We start from the raw sequence: 13,390 nt of genomic DNA on the forward strand, positions 1-13,390 counted from the left end.
TCTTTCTGTATCTTCCAACCTCTCAAAACCACCACTTAATACCTGTGTCCAAGGCAAAGTTTTGTGGGCTGGAAAAGAAGGCCATTATGGAAGAACCTCATAAAGGCCCCATACCACTCATCACCCCTACCCCCATCCCACACATACTTGTACCCCATTCCCCCCCCATCCCTGCCCCGCCAAGGACACATCTCAGAAGCCAGGACTCATATCAAGCTCAGAGACAATGATTTTTTTTTTTTTTTTCAGAAAAAAAAAACAAGTTCTTCACTGAAGCCTTACTAACTTGAGAGGTTTATATATCTAACATAGATTAAAAACTCTCATTTTAACTCTAGTCCTTTCTGGGGCCATTAGGCATGGCCCCTGTTCCACATGACCAAGCATTATATCAAACCAAAAACTCAAAACACCATCACAGAAAAGAGCATACATTATGTGTTCCTCAAAAACAGTACTTACAGAGGTGACAGAAAAACCATACAGAATATACTTCTTTTCAGCATCTAGAAGAGAAAGATAGAGGAGTACCCATTATTATAGGAAGCAGAGGAGCTGTGCGGTCATGCTTTTCTCTTCTTTTTCTCTGCTTACCCAGGTTCTGCCCCTTTTTGCCAAACCTCCACCAAGTTTCTTGGGCCACTTCAACCAACACTAACTGCTTCGCCCTCCAAACTCCCATGGCACTTTGTGGTACCATTTTGCTGGCATTTAAAACATTGTGACTTGCACTTATAGTCATCCACATGTATATTGGACCTATCCTGCTGGACCAGGAGTTCCTCAGGGGCAATGCCTAATGCCTACGTCTTATTCATCTTCATATCCTCTGCCTACGGTGCAATAATAAATATCCAATAAATGCTAATTCTACGGAGGGCAGGGTTTTTTCTTTTATAATCACAGACCATAAGCTTATGTCAGTTACTTCTACGGGAATCTTACAGTGGAAAAGCATACTATACAAATTAGATACTTCCCCCTCAATAGTAACCAAAGCAGTATTTTACAAATCTATTAACAAAAATGTATTATTTGGTATCGGTAATGATACCCAAAGAAGAGAGTAATTAAACTAAACCCAATAGTGTCTGTTGCTCTGGTAGTCAATAACATACGAGTTGCTCATCTGAAGTCTATTTTAATGCGTTGTGCTTGGCTAACCAAACTTCCAGAATAAATTGATTCTAAGCTTACTGAAATCAGCACCGACGATAATAGGGTTAGTGCCATACTGGACAGCCTGCAATGACTAGTTTCCACTGAGAACCCTAGGGAGGGGGTCACAGGGAAGCCTACCTTTAGATACACCATCATCCCAGTACAGCTCGCCCTTTGCCTCTCTCTTGTAGTCCAAGGCAACAATGAGTCCCAGGGAATTCTTTCGACTGTAAAAAAGCAACTCTCAGTTTCAGAGAATGAAGAAAGCTTAGAACTTTGTTCAACTAGCCCCTTTCATGCCTCAGGATGAACTCAGATGAACTCAGAGTTGACCCCAGAAATAGAGTAGATATTGACATCCTATGGAAACATGGATATTGGGTGTGGAGAGACAGCAGAGGTTGGTAATGAATGACCATAAGAAGAATGATAGAAGGAGGCAGTTCCTGCCAAAGACTGGGTTTGTGATACTAGTAACAATCAGCACTTACTGGGCGCTTACCATGTGCCAGCCATTCTTCTAAGTGTCCTATATACAGTAAGTCATGTCTATTATTCCATTTAACCTGCCTTATGACACTAAAAAGTCCAACTATTGTCATCCCCAGTTTGCTCATGCTAAGCAGCAACACAGAGAGGACGTTGCCCATGGCAACACATGGTAGTGATAGAGCTGGGGTCTCTACCTGAACATTCTGGCTCTTGACCTTGGAAGCTATGTTCACTTCCATGTGATAACTCTTACCTCTTATTTAACTTGAATTTTCTCATGCCCAAGAAAATCTACTTGAAGACATAGGGAAATCTGGTCATAGGGAAATCCTCACAAATGATTATTTTGACTGTTCTTAAAATCTGATTCAATTCCCAAGTGAAAGACTCTAGAAATGTGAAGGAGCTGAGGCCACCTTATGCTAAATGAACATGAAGGTTCCACTTTGGGGCTGACCTTGAAAGTAGGGGAGAGAGATTCCTGACTGGAGATGTTTTCCCTTGACTTAACCACTTTTAGTGTCCATTTGCCTGTCCCATAACACCCTCCCTTGGAATGCCAGGGCAGTCACACCTTAGAAGAATGAGGAGTTTACCTGGCCTCTGTGGTTGTGTTGGGTTGTTGGATGGGAAATATGAAGCCCCCTCGGAGGTGAAGTCCTATCCTATCGAGTGGCAGCAGCATCTCCACCGATTGCTTCCTCCACTGGATGGATACCCCCTAACCAACAAAAGGATGACAGAGCAGATAAGGGACCACTGAACTAGGAGCGACTGTGCAGATCATTCTGGTTCCGTTGCCTCATTTAAAATATGTCAGTCAGAGCAAGACAAATGCTGTATGATTTCACCCATATGTGGAATTTAAGAAAAAAAACAGATGAACATAGGGGTAAAAAAGAGAGAGGCAAACCATAAAACAGACTCTTAACCACAGAGAACACACTGAGGGTTGCTGGAGGGGAGGTGGTGGGGGGATGGGTTAAATGGACGATGGGTATTAAGAAGGGCACTTGTGATGAGCACCGGGTGTTGTACCTAAGTGATGAATCACTAAATTCTACTCCTGAAACTAATATACTATATTGTAACTAACTGGAATTTAAATAAAAACTTGAAAAAAAAAAAAAAGAAAGAAAGAAAAGCAGGGACCCCCAAAAGCAAAGGGTTGCCCAAGGCATAATCGAAATAGCAGATCTGAGACTCCAACCTGCCTATTTCTTTGAATTACACCGTGTGGTGATTCTTCCACAACTGGGCTTTCATTCACTAGGGTATCCCAGACTAAGGCCAATAACTAGCCCTCATAGCTGCACAGTAGCCAGGCCGATACAATGAAAATTCCCCTAAACCTACCCCAGTTATGCAAATTATTTCATAGTACACCTAGAAAGGCCTTCCTTACAGAAAAGTACCCTCTATCAACCAAATGTAAAACGTTGCGCTATTATCCTACCCCAAGCTCCCAGGACTCCTGCCTTAGAATTGCCCTCTGCTCGAGGCTGGTCTCTGACCCAAGCAGGGCTGCCTTACTTACTGTCTCATAGTCGTACCAGATGGCGTCCGGTATGTATGCTTTCACTCGGTCCACACCCTAGGGAAACACAAATATTGAACAACATCAGCATGCTGCTTACAGTTTCCACAACACCTCATGTGTGGTTGCACATGCTCGTCTGAACAATCCTGAGAAGTGGTTAGGACCATCCCATTCTACAGGTATAAATACAGATACTCAGACAAGTTGGGCAGTTTACCCAAAGCACAGCTGTGCCTAGGAATTAAGTTTCGAGGCTCCTGAACTTTCTAAGAGAAGCAGAGAAAGTTCGTTCACCAAGCTACTTGTGTAATCTGACATGTGGGAGGAGACTGAAACAGCCAGGCCTCTAAGGAGAGCCTTCCAGCAGTCCCACCGCTGCTCGCAGCACCTGCCAAGAGATGGGACTTCGACATGAGTACACTGGCGATCTCCCATGTTTATAAAGTGATCAGCCGCATCCCGATCCCTCTCCCACACTTCCCCACTCGCACTTTGGGAGGGTACATGTGGTCCTTCATATCTGGTCTCCAGAGTAACGCCCTCCCCCTTGCCCAGACCTCCCTCCCTGCTCCTCTCTTACCTCTTCTCTTTTCCCAGCCCAACCCCAAGAGCACATGTCCTCTGGTCAAAAGGAACCACAGGGAGATAGCCAGCCCAAACTCACAAGGCATTTAAAGCCTCTTGATCCATGATCATATGCTTAAGAAAACAAGTTTTAAGGTAATTTTGCAAAACAGAAATTGTTTTGCTTGGTGGGGCAGTGGGACCAAGAATTACTACTTTTCTAATTTCCAAACTTTCATGATCTCTCTCTCTCTCATTCATATTTATATATTTTTAAAAGATTTTATTTATTTATTTGAGAGAGAGAGAATGAGAAAGAGATAGAAAGCATGAGCAGGGTGAGGGGCAGAGGGAGAAGCAGGCTCCCCACTGAGTAGGGAGCCCGATGTGGGGCTCGATCCCATGGGATCATGACCTGAGCTGAAGGCAGACACTTAACGACTGAGCCACCCAGGCACCCCATATTCATATTCATATTCATATTCATATTCATATTTAAATGCAGCCATAGATACTCCAGACTCAGCTTATTCAGCTATAGAGCCACGAGGACAAGTGAGATATTCTATGCCATTGTCCAGATTAGAAACACACCTCATATAAAACAGGTGTGATGAGCAGTCCAGGCCCCCACAAGAACTGCTCGTGCACATCCCAAGTGGCTGGGTCCTGGTAGAACCTGGAAAACAAAGAAGGCAGGTGAAGCCTCCATGCTCTGGGCAACCACACATTAGTTGGCAACAAGATCCAAACTAACCTTGTTACCACTAACAAGGCAACTGAAATGAACGATCTGAAAGGGATTCTTTGTGGGTCAGGAAACTCACTCATGGACCAGGGGTCTCGCTACGGTGTCCCCTCGCGTGTGAGCTCGGTAGAAAAGGGTGTAGAGGTAGGGCAGCAGGGTGTATCGGATGTTCAGATAATATCTGGAAGAATTCACCAACAGAGAGTGTTCACCAAAGGCAGCAGGATCCTGGTCCTAGAAGAAAATGAAGCAAATATGAGATATTTCCATTGTGTTTTAAAAGTGTGTTCCCTTATGATAAGAAGCTTTCCCAGATGAAAGTAGCTTGTTCTCCAACTTGGAAGATATCAAAGCATTTCCAAAACTAAGAGGATCTTGGTACGGTTTCTTGATTTTAGAGATGAAAAAACAGTATCAAAAATTACATGACTCTCCCAATGTAAACTGCAAGCAGGTGACAGAGTTTAAATTTGACATGTGTCTTCTGATCCCAGTCTATGGTAGCCTCAACGGTGATAAAGAAGTCCACAGAGGGGGGCGCCTGGGCGGTGCAGTCAGTTAAACATCAGACTTCTGGTTTGGGCTCTGGTCATGCTCTCAGGGTCATGAGATCAAGTCCCGAGTTGGGCTCTGCACTCAGTGCAGCGTCTGCTTGGGATTCTCTCTCCCTCTTCCTCTGCCCCTCTCACACACGCTTCCCCCCACCCACCCTCTCTCGAAATAAATAAATCAATTAAAAAAAAAAAAAGCCCAGGAGGTTGCCATGGAGATAAAGGGGCTACAGTGACCCCTACTCCCTTCTTAGCTGATCTAATTTGTTATATATTGAGGCTTCTCATCATACTTCATTTGGCTCATAATAATAATAGCAGTAAGTTGTACAACCAGTAAAAAGAATTTGAATTTGAAACCCACTGCCTTAGGCTGCATTGCCTACCACCATAATCTATATCCCATCTTCTCCTTTCCATGCAATTTTATGAATTTGCAATTTTAAAATATACATCTTGTTTTGTCTGTAATGTTTTCACCATTGATATTTGTTCTCTTTTCTCTACCCTAAAGACAGTGACCTCTATTTTTTCTTCAATATACAATGTGCAAAAAAATCCTGACTTTATCCAAGAGCAAAGAAAGAAGGGAAATCTAATTTTCTTAGGACCCAGAAACAGAACTTTTCCATTAATGATGGGGCTCATTTTGTTCATTTTCCTTGTAATTTGTAAGATGTGAAAGATAATGTATGTCATACTGAGATCTGTCATCCCGTACTCTATTACTGGGACTGAATTTTAGAGAAAATTACTTAAATTTATTCCTTTCTTTTGTTCCTAAAGATGCTCATTTCCTCCCTTCAAAAGGAATAGAAAGTAGAGTGGTCTACTCCAGGAGACCACTCTATGCCCCCAGTATAGGGCTCATGAAAACCCTGAGGCCAAACACCAATGAAAATAACACTCCACATCCTTCATCACTCGGGTCTCCAACTAAGAATGTGTAGAGCTGCACTGTCCATTCTGGTGGCCACATACCACGGGACGCTTTTGAACGCTTGAGATGTAGTTAGTAAGACTGAGGAACTGAACTTCTAATTTTACTTGACTTTAGTTAATATTAAATATAATCCTAAGGGCGCCTGGGTGGCTCAGTCGTTGAGCGTCTGCCTTCGGCTCAGGTCATGATCCCGGGGTCCTGGGATCGAGTCCCACATCGGGCTCTCCCTGCTCAGCAGGAAGCCTGCTTCTCCCTCTCCCACTCCCCCTGCTTGTGTTCCTGTTCTCGCTGTCTCTGTCATATAAATAAATAAAATCTTTAAAAAAATAAAATAAATTTAAAAAAATAAAAATAAATAAAAAAATATAATCCTAAAAGCTGAATATTTTTAAAGAATTATTTTTTAAATAAAATGAAAACTAAAAATAAAGTATTTTTAAATAGAAGATTTTTCCATTAAATATAACTTTATTGTTTCGGTTTATTGCACTCCAACTGCTGAAAATTTAGCATCCAAACTGAGATCTGCTGTAAGAGTGTAAAATGCACTTGAATTTTGAAGACTTAAAAAAAAAAAGAATATAAAATATCTCATTGATCGTATTTTGTATTAAACAGGTTGAAATGATGATGTTATGGACATACTGAGTTACACAAAATATATTTAAAATGATTGTTTCTGTTTCTTTTTACTTTTTAAATCTACATTTAAATTTAATGTGTGGCTCTCATTATCATGCTACTGTATAGCATTCATGGAGGGACAGGAAAACAAGCACTGTAACTGTGCAGCCAAAGTGATCTGAGTGCTCTTATCTACCTAACTCCTTCCAGGCCATCTCAAGAGGAAGGCAACCTGCCAAACCTGCCCCCAGCCACCTGCTTAGAAGTTCAGAAATAACTCTCTCCAGATCGCAAATGGCTAGGACAGTCTGGGGATAAAATATTTTGATGATTTGGCTATGAACCTTTCCCAAGTTAGAGACAAAGTCAAGACGGCAGCTAAAATGATCATCAGTAAGTTACCTTGTTGAGCCTATTAAGAGCTAACCTACTCAATTTTGAAACACTTTTAGTGCAGATTACTTCATTAAAATAAAGGGCATTCCTTATTACTTGCTCCTGCCATTGGCCCAGACATCTCCTTAAGAGGGGCTCTGAGCCCACTTCTATGTACTTACCCATCAAAAACATGATTTTGAATAGGAAAGGACAAAAGAGTGAAAAGTAGTGAGGAGGGCAGGGTCTCGCAAATCATTCATAGAAAGATAGAATGTTGTAACAAACACGGTTTCCTATTTTAATTGAAATAAATTTGGCTCCTGCACAAAAACACACTCAATCTCTCCTTCTGAAAAAACTATTCTGTTTAATAGTGCACTTCACTTATGCTACAGGATGAGCAGGATTGGGAAAAGATAACGAAAAATCATCCCTTCAGCTGGGAAAACTCAGGAGCTCCATCCTAACCCAGCAAGGAGCCCGGCAGCCGCGTCAGACCAGAGACTCCCTTCTCCGGGCTTTGCTCTTTTTTTGCATTCATACTTGGCTGCTGAAGTCAGAGGTGGGGTCATGAGAGGTCCAGCTGCTGGGGCCAGACGGCATAGGCCGTAGGTGACAGAGGGCAGGGCAAACTGGCTGAGTGAGCTCCTTAAAAGCATTCTATTCTTAGCAACTGGGGGTTTGGATTAAATCACTTTTCAATGCAGGAGTGGGGAGAGGAACAGGAAGAGAGGAGGATAGGAAGCAGGCCAATGCTAAATGCTTTTGATCCTCTCCCTGTGAGCCTTACCGATTATCAGTAGGTGAAAAAAAATCTTCAGATCACTGGCCTGCCACTCCCTAAACCATCCCTCCTTGCTCCTCCATATCTAGAAGTGGTTTCCCTTTACTGTCTGACGTAAAATACCAGTGGACTCCAACTGTCCCATCTTATACAGGTGGTAACAGAAGTAAGGGATAGCAGCACCACAGAAAGTCTAACAACCCTTCTCCCCTTCATTGGTGAATTAAGAAAATCAATATAAATCAATATAAAATACAATAAAATCATTCAATAGGTACATACTTGCCATGAACCCTTATCCCAATACTCTGCTCTTTGGGTCTATGGCCCAAAATTTATCTATTCTCCTTCTGCACTAATGGCCAACTTGTAGGATTTTTTTTTTTTCAATCCTTTTTGAGAACAAGTAAATTAGAGAATCCAAGAAGTTTCCATTGCTTTTCTTGGGGACCTTACCCTGAACCCAGGCCCATTGTGATTCCTTGATAGTGGATAAAATGCTCCAAGCTGCATCCATCTTGTGCAGAGCTCCTCTGTGACATTTTTTGTGTAACCACAGATGTTGGCACCTACCTGGAGAATTAGCACATATACAAACACAGTGGTCAGTGATAGTTGGGAAAGCATTGACTGTATACCTATGTAGTAAGGGGGAAAAAATCTTACTTCCACCATTCCATGCTTACAGAGGTCCCAGGCTTTCAGAGCCAGCCCCCAGCCAAATGTAAGAAATTAGCAAATGTACACGATGAATCAGCTGACAAGAACTCATTTCAATGTTCAATTCCCAATTTCATACTTTGCTATTCACTGATGCTTTGTTAATGGAATTTCCTGTGATGCTAACATATTTTACTTATGGTGTCTCTGTGCTAACTTCAAAGATTCCATGGATGACTACCCAATGATAAAATTTTACCATTCTATCTTCAAAAGACAGTTCATGCCACATATAAAAATGGATTTTCTAATACATACCATAGGGAGACATAAATGCCCCTTGGTTTTTAACACCTCAAAGACTAGCAAAGGAAATAATGCCAAAGGACAAAAGGTTAAGGTTCCTTGGTTGACAGTAAAACTCACCATGGGGATACCAAATAGGTTGAACTCAAGGATACTAGGGATGGACCATCGGAGGTCATCCCATGTGGCCGAATTTTCCCCCAACCAATGTGCAGCATATTTGCCAGATCCAGCAAAAGTAGAGCGGGATAAGATGAAGCTACTTTTATTGGGGAAGATATTCTCCATGGCCCTGAAAAGGAATACAATCAATTGAATGTGAAGTGAGCTGTGAACGTCTAGGACTCACCTGTACCCAAGGGGAGCAATGGGCATTCCAACCAAACAGAAAAAAACATCAGGGCTTCATAAACTAGGTGAGCAAACTAGTTTAGCATTTTTTTATTATTTTATTTAAATTCAATTAATTAACATATAGTGTATCATTAGGTTCAGATGTAGAGTTTAGTTATTCATCAGTTGCATAAAACACCCAGTGCTCATTACATCATGTTCTTAATGCCCATCACCCAGTTTAGCATTTTAAGAGCTTCTTTCCCACTTCTGAATAAGGTTTCAGACTTCATATAAGACAGTCCAAACATCTACAGCCCAGTCCCCCAAGAAATGTCTCTACGCCCCTGTCCTCTTGATTATGCTCTTTCTCTTGTTGGATTGGTTGTGTTCCGGCCCTTTTGGTCAACAATACATTGGAGCCATGTCTTGAGTTCTTGACCCCATCTTCTCCCTCTAGACAAAGCTTTTCCAATGTCCCTTGTTTCCATGTCTTGCTGCCCCTTTATAATCAATCCTGTTTAGCACAACACCAGCTCAGGTTGGAACTCTTAGCCTCTGCTGGCCCTGTAAGAACAGTTTGTACACCAGCTGGGTTCTAGGCAGCTGGGTTCCTCTAAAGCTTCAGAACTTATTATTAGCAATTCTCAATGTTAGGAAATCTTAATCTATGCAAAATAACATTAATTTTAATGAATAAGCCTCAAAAGATGACATATGATACTCTTTATGAAGTTAAATGCAATTAAAATATAAAATATTATTTTCATTGTACTACATACAAAATATCATATATCAAATAAGACTCTGTAAAAGAGAAAGCAAAGGGATTGAAAACATGGAATTCAGAAAGATAATTACTTCAGGATGGAGGGGAACAAGAAGTGGGGTAACAACATGAGATGTAAGAGATGTGAGATGCAAGTTATTTTTCTAGCTTTTATTCTGAATACTCTTTTGCATAGGCACTTTCCTGAAATGCCTCTCCCTCTCTTCTCCTTCCATGCTAAGCAGTTCATACCTTCCTTTAGTGATCTGAAATTAAACAAAATCACAACTATGGTATGGTGATACCTGACCCACAATCGCTGCGAGTCCTTCTATCTTCCCTTTCGGTACATGGTCTGAGACAAGTGTATCACCAGGCCCTGGGCAGTTCCTCACAGACACTGTCCCAGCCACCAATGCTCCCCAACTTCATATTCCTGAGTACTACCTTATGGTGAGTCTATAAATGCAAAATGATTTATAATGGCAAAAGGGAGAAAATTCTGAAATAGAAGATGGGTTTAAAAGAGTGAAGTCCTCCATTTTGACGATTTAATGACCAAAAAAGAAAGGTAGCATAGAGAAGAACACTCACTCTTCACCTCCTACCCTCATGTCTACTTTGATCTTGACAAGCAGGTGCTTTGCCTTTGTTAGCACTGGCTAGAGGGTTTATGGCACTCTGTAATCATCCACCATGAAAGAAACACATTCAGGTTGTACAGAGTGAAACCCAAACAGGGATGAAGTTATCTGAGGTTAAAGGTTTATCTAGAGGCAGACCTTTATGGTACCACAGATTAGATAAGTCTGTGTTTTCCAGAGCAGAGGAACAATCTTATCCAGAGGTCCTCAGGTCTCTCTTTTCTGTCCCTCAGGTCTGGCAGGCTTATCATCTGTCCCGATCTCTGAAGGGATCTTGTCTTTCTACTTTCAGCTTAGAGGGAGCAGTTCCTTCTTGGGGTAGACCAGTAACCACTGCCCCCAAACGATACTTCCAGGAAGGCTGAGCCAAATACTCATCAGATCTATGGTTTAAATGCTGCTGATGCTCAGATCCCACTGAACAAAAAACATATTTGTTTTTTCACCACTCTGCCTCCTATCCAAAGGCCAAGTTCCACTTATCCCCACTGTTCTCGGGGGACTTAGGTCATTCTGCCTGATCCAGAGAACTTAGAAGGGCACTTACCTTCTCCATTATAGTTATCTTTTAACTATTAATCATAGCTATTAGAATATATTAACCACCCCCTCACGGTCTTACAGCACTTTTATTACACAGTGACACTAGCAATGAAGCAATTTGCAACTCTCTTTCCCTCTTCCTGCCCATCCTTTCTCACCCCCGGCATGTAGCCACTTTCCCTCCCACCTTCTGTTCTTAGATAGAAGCATCTTAGAGTCGAAATAGATCAGAACAAGAAGGAACTTTGGGAAACATTAATCCAAGCCTCTCATTTCAAAGGTGAGATAACTGAGCTTTATTCTTCTAGCTTATTTCCCAGGAAAGGAAGAGTGAGAGAGACAGAGGTCATAAAAGAGAGGATAACAAAATCAGAAATGTGTGTCCTTCTTCTCGAAGCTTCTTTTATGGAGATCAAAACTTTTGCATTTATTGGACAAGGACTCTCTCTCTCACCTGGGCAATCCCACATAATACTAAGTCAGGAGGGCAAAACGGTGCTGGAGAACAAAACAGGGGCAGTTGCTGCCTCTGATTCACCAGGCCCCCTGCAGACCCTTCCTGATGTCTCTTCCTCAGGCCAGGCAGCTGTGCAACACAGGTACATACACTATTCCTCAGGCTAAAGTTACAGGGGTGACTTTTCCCTCAAAAAACTTGCAGTCCAGCAAGAAAAAAAAGGGGGGGGATTATCTAAACGTTGTAATACAAGATTTTTGCATTTTGAGCATATTGTAATACAAACAAAGGTAACACAAAAAAGGGAAATAATCTTTTCCTAGAACTGACAGGAAGGTTTCTAGAAACATCTGAAAAGAGGCTTTAAAGATAAGCGTATGTTTGCAGACAGGAGAACTGAGAGGGAGCCTGGGGAGGGCAGCGGGGAGAAAAGCCAGGAGGGTGTGGTGTGGGTAGTCTGCCAGGTAGACAAGGGACACTCGGGCAAACTTGAATTTCATTTAAACAATGGATCATTTTTAGTATAAGTGTGTCCACTACAAGTTTAACTGGGTCCTATATTTTTATTTGCCAAATCAGGCAACCCTAGTGTGGTTCGGTAACAGGACCTAAGCAAGGGCTGGCTTCCAACTCAGGGCTCTAAATACCTCGCACATTACTGCCTACCAGTATTTAATGAAGTCCCTTAGTCACAAGCCAATCAAAACTAATCTCATACAGGCACCAAAGGGCTCTATGAGAAGAGCTCTTAAGTATCCTCTAAGATCTGAGTTGTACATCCTTAGAACCACAAAATATATTTGAAAAACATACTTATGGAAGATACGAAAACCCTCCACCTCCCACCTCCCCCAGAAGGGAATTAGGGCGAAAGCCAAGTGCTTACGAGTGTGTTGCTTTTGCCATGGAGTAGCCATACAAGCTGTGGACATCATAGTGAAGGCCCCACTGAAATTCTACATCCATGCAGAGGGTTCTTGCAAAAAGCAAGCGGTCCAGAATCCCTGTGGGGGAACAGCCATTAGTGATGCACTTCCCAATCAATCAGCTCTAACAAAATAACCACCCAGTTGTTCCCTTCCCAGTTACTGCACCTTCCCACCCAATCTCCACCTGACAAAATCCTTTCCAGTTTTAAACTCTATCCTAAATGCTATATCCTACCTGGGACCCACACCAAGCCCCTCTCTGAGATAGATCATTAAAATTAAGGTGCATTCCCTCGGAGCTCATAAAACATGGTGCTGAGTGGAGACAACTGGAAAATGAGCGGAGAGCAACGGGAAGTCGGCCTGAGATGAAATGTAAATAAAGCACCACATTTCTCTACACATATTTGATTAAGAAGAATTGAGTGTGTAAGGAACAGAGATGAGGGGCAGTGGGAAAGATGTACTTTCATTCTTCCATTATAAGCATTCAACCCGTTAGGCTTTTTTTTTTTTTTTTTAAGAAATGAGATATGACATTTGGGTGGTTTCATGAATAAGAACTCAGATCCTGCTTCTAGAATCACCATTGTCTGACTGTTATTTTCCCTTTTCATGCCGAAAATGCTCAACATTTTCTGCTTTGTAGCCTAGAATCTCCTTCTTCCCTTTTCTTCTTGTGAACCAATAACGGGGTGGGGCGCAATATCAGCTCTCCTTCATGAGGCCTTGCCATGGACATAGGGCCTCAGTATGAAGCACAGTTCCAGAAAGTAATGGAACCAGGAAACCCTGACATTGACTTTTTCCCACTAGCCCAACAGAATCTCACCAGCCCAACTTAATCGGAAATTAAGTTGAATGATAAAACATGAAATTTATATTTGGCACAGCTCAGTTTGTGGAATGAGACTCACAACCACTTTAATGATAAGAAAAAACGCTAAAATTGTCCCAGGGTCAA

The 13,390-nt window shown here is 42.0% G+C and overlaps 1 protein-coding gene across 1 annotated transcript in view; it reads right to left on the reverse strand.

Annotated features, from left to right (window-relative positions):
* The window catches only part of MGAM2 (maltase-glucoamylase 2 (putative)), an 85,227-nt gene that overhangs the window by 43,107 nt on the left and 28,730 nt on the right, over positions 1-13,390 (reverse strand). The window contains exons 14-22 of the mRNA XM_064575629.1: positions 12,384-12,501; positions 8,872-9,043; positions 8,242-8,358; positions 4,585-4,739; positions 4,352-4,436; positions 3,191-3,247; positions 2,250-2,374; positions 1,300-1,388; positions 463-506 (exon numbers count right to left, since the gene is read on the reverse strand). Of these exons, the coding sequence (XP_064431699.1) occupies positions 463-506; positions 1,300-1,388; positions 2,250-2,374; positions 3,191-3,247; positions 4,352-4,436; positions 4,585-4,739; positions 8,242-8,358; positions 8,872-9,043; positions 12,384-12,501 (962 nt within the window). The remainder of the gene's footprint in view (positions 1-462; positions 507-1,299; positions 1,389-2,249; positions 2,375-3,190; positions 3,248-4,351; positions 4,437-4,584; positions 4,740-8,241; positions 8,359-8,871; positions 9,044-12,383; positions 12,502-13,390) is intronic.

Source organism: Mirounga angustirostris, unplaced genomic scaffold, assembly GCF_029215605.1.
Source record: "Mirounga angustirostris isolate CCGP_5_RB_7025 unplaced genomic scaffold, mMirAng1.0.hap1 SCAF_12, whole genome shotgun sequence".
Lineage (NCBI taxonomy): Eukaryota > Metazoa > Chordata > Mammalia > Carnivora > Phocidae > Mirounga > Mirounga angustirostris.